Source organism: Bubalus bubalis, chromosome 8, assembly GCF_019923935.1.
Source record: "Bubalus bubalis isolate 160015118507 breed Murrah chromosome 8, NDDB_SH_1, whole genome shotgun sequence".
Lineage (NCBI taxonomy): Eukaryota > Metazoa > Chordata > Mammalia > Artiodactyla > Bovidae > Bubalus > Bubalus bubalis.
This window is the reverse complement of record NC_059164.1, coordinates 106,737,894-106,741,641: the sequence shown is the minus strand read 5'-3', so window position 1 is coordinate 106,741,641 and position 3,748 is coordinate 106,737,894. Positions and strand designations below refer to the sequence as shown.

Genomic DNA, 3,748 nt, shown 5'->3' with positions numbered 1-3,748 from the left:
ATTTAGGCATAGAGAGTATTGAAAGCTCCAAAGTTGATGTTAATTTGTTAAGGAGTTGAAAAAACCATTTGGAGGAAATAAAGCTGTTCTAAAAACAATTGGAGTATTGTCATGTAGAAAGAGAAACAAACATTCTCTCTTCTAGTCCACAAAAGTGTAAGTAGACCTAATTGTCAGAATTCATCTACCCATTCAATCCACAGACCAGGTCTGCTTGATGAAGCCATGCATTATTCCTTTAAACATGGACAAGCTAATACAATGTAAAAATGGTACAAGAATCCTAAATACTACTGGATACTGAGATAAGATGATCTAAGAAAAGGCCCTTTCATGAATCACTGGTATGTAAATTACCTGGTATTGGCCTACATAAGGAAATGCATTAATTATGTGGAGAAATTGTTCACTTGAAATCCAGGATCTGAACATAATAGTCTTAAGTATAAATGTCCCAGTCCCACCTTCACTTATCTGACCTTCTTTTTGATTTCGATGATAGATAACAAGAAATTCTTATAGTCTTCACCCTTTGTCTCTGAATTTGTCTAAAAGTTTACTGAGAGCAGCCATAACCTCTTTATTTCTCAAGCTGTAAATCAAGGGGTTCAACATAGGGGCCACTACAGCATAGAACAGAGCAACCATCTTCTCCCCTTCCACTGAGTAGGCAGACCGTGGCCCCAGGTAGGTGAAGATGGCTGTTCCAAAGCACATGACCACCACAATGAGGTGAGAGGCGCACGTCCCAAATGCTTTGCTACGTCCCTGAGCAGAATGAATGTGCAGAATGGCAGCAACGATACGACCATAGGAAAACAGAACCAGGAAAAAGGGAAGCATGATCACCAGAAATCCTGAGATGGCCACCATGACCTTGTTGAAAGAGATATCCACACAGGCTAGCCGCAGCACTGCTAGGGTCTCACAAGCAAAGTGATTCATAACATTGTGACACAGGGGAAGCCGAAAGGTGATGACTGTCTCCAGCAGTGAATTCATGAAACCAGCCCCCAAGCAGCCAACAGCCAGTCCCAGACACAGCCCTCCATGCATGATGGCCGTGTAGTGCAGCGGGTAGCACACTGCCACATAGCGGTCATAGGCCATGGCCCCCAGCAACAGGAACTCAGACGCAGCCAATGCCAGGGACGTAGAGAGCTGGATCAGACAGCTGGAGAATGGGATGCACTTCTGGACTGAGAGCAGGTGGGCCAGCATTTGAGGGACAATACTGCTTGAGTAACAGAGGTCCACAAGAGATAAAACACTAAGGAAGAAATACATGGGGGTGTGAAGCCTGCTGTCCAGTCTGATCAGAAGAAGGATGAGCACATTTCCCACAATGGTCACCAAGTACATGGCCAAGAACAAGACAAAGAGGGAGACTTGAGTCCCCCAGTCACTGGACAGCCCCAGCAGAATGAACTCACTCACCCATGTCTGCGTTTTATTCCCCTGACCCATTCGTTTCTAAGAACTGAACTAAAGATGTCAAAATGACAAATTAAAGAAACTCAGAATTGGAAGATGGCTTTCATACCACATGGAAAATCTACCCATTTGAACTTAAAGTTCTCCCTGAATGTGTCAGCCAGATCGTCATCCAGACTCTGCTTAACGTATCTGTAGAGGAAGAATGAAACGGTACCCAGTTGAGCAGCTGGAAATCAAGGGGGAAAAAAGGTTACATACTTGAAATTCAATTTATTAGAACATAAGTTTTCTCTCAAATATCTACTTTTAAATGGAGGAAGGAAATTAATGAAGTGTTTAGATTTAAAATTCTAGTTAACTTAGTAGTTATTAGAGGGGATAATTACTGTCTTTCTGGTGAGACAGGTTTTAGCCCACATGAAAGATCTTCTTCTGAATTCTACATGATGTTCAGTACCATTTAACTTTTTTTTTGTTTTGTTTACTCTCTGGATGTCTCAGACACAACTGTACTCACCCCTCCTCAATGGAATGTATTCATGAAATCCTGAATGTTTTAAGTAATATTTTCATACTTACTACCAATGGATTTGGAATTTCTTTTCTATAATTTGTCCTTTTAATCTGAGAGTGTCAGGTGGAAGGTCTCATCTTCACGTACCTCACACCAGTGGCCCAGGTGGACCTGTCAACCCACGATGGCCAACTTCAAGAATCAGGTGTTAAATGAAGACAAGGTATACCTCCCTGTTGAAATGTATCTCTCATGCCCTCCAAGGGTAATTTAATAATGTGTTTAATGACATCATGTTATCGTGTGTGCATGCTCAGTCACTGCAGTCATGTCCAACTCTTTGTGACCCTGTGGACTATAGCCCTCCAGGCTCCTCTGTCCATGGGATTCTCCAGGCAAGAATACTGGAGTGGGTTGCCATGGTTCATGGTTCAGGGGATCTTCCTGGCCCAGGGACTGAACCTGCGTCTCCTGCATTGCAGGTGGATTCTTTACCACTGAGACATCAGGGAAGCCCATCATGTTATTACTTAATAACAATGTTTTCTCAAGGAAAGGACAACTCATTCATTCACCAATATAACAGGAATCACTCCTCACCAGTGAAGGAAGAAGGGTAGAAAATCAGGTCTTAATTATAGAACATGGTAACAGAGACAGGAACAGATTTTTTTTAACCCCAAGCCAATACTTATTTCATGTTTACTACTTAAGGAAAGAAATGTATCCCTAACTAAAACATGCAGCTGGGAGTTTGAGGTCTCTGAGATACTCCTGTGACAGTACCTGAAAATTCCACATGAGGGTCATTATTCCAATAGCTTATTTACCATTCATACAGCAGATGGGCCGCTGATTACTTTTAGTAAACGTTTCCAGTTTTAGCATAAAAACTTTTAGGATGATTGTTACAGACTACACCACTTATAACACAGATGGCTGGAGGTCTTGCTATTATAGTTTATTTTCATATCATTAACTATAAAATATTCAGGATTTTGTATTGTTTTGAATAAGGTCCAAAATCTCAAGGAATTTATTAAAAAGAGAACTTTCAGAAAATGAATATCACACAGAAAGTATTGGAAATGATCATTGAACAAAGATACCATTTTCAAGTCTTTGCACTGAAAGCTTTCTGTCACTTACATCAGATTGATTGGAACAAGACACTCAGCTGCAACACTGGCAAAAAACACACAATATTTAAAGATATAGTAATATTCTTCACGGAAACACTTCTGCACAGCCAGAGTGCAAAAATCCAATGCAGTGGGAAAGATGGTAAAAGAAAAACAATCATAACTAAATTTATTTTTATTTGCTGAACACTTACTCTGTACTAGTCATTATACTAAATATCTCATATATCTACTAATATATGGGGCTTCCCAGGTGGTGCAAGTGGCAGAGAATCTGCCTGCCAATGCAGGGAACGCAAGAGATATAGGTTACATCCCTGGATCAGGAAGATCCCCCCTAGAGAAGGTAATGGCAACTCACTTCAGTACTCCTTGCCTGGGAAATCTCATAACGAGAGGAGCCTGGAGGGTTACAGTCCATGGGGTGACAAAGAGTGGGACACAATGACTAAGCAACAAAAATATGTCTTCACAACAACACTGTGAGCTTTGTCTTATTAACTGTGTTTTACAGATGGGAAAAAGAGCTGAAGTGACTAGACAATGGAGGAGTCAGCAGATAAGTAGGATTATCTGATAAGCTGGGGCACCTCCATTATGCTGCTCCTATACATAGCAGACCCTGTGTATAGCACATGACAGTCATTTTTTAAAA

At 41.0% G+C, this 3,748-nt stretch overlaps 1 protein-coding gene across 1 annotated transcript; it reads right to left on the bottom strand.

Annotated features, from left to right (window-relative positions):
- Positions 1 to 221: 221 nt before the first annotated feature.
- Positions 222 to 1,467, bottom strand: LOC123466121 (olfactory receptor-like protein OLF3). The gene has a single exon (XM_045166525.1). It carries the CDS (start codon positions 1,465 to 1,467, stop codon positions 526 to 528), a length of 942 nt encoding a protein of 313 aa, XP_045022460.1. The 3' UTR covers positions 222 to 525.
- Positions 1,468 to 3,748: the final 2,281 nt, after the last annotated feature.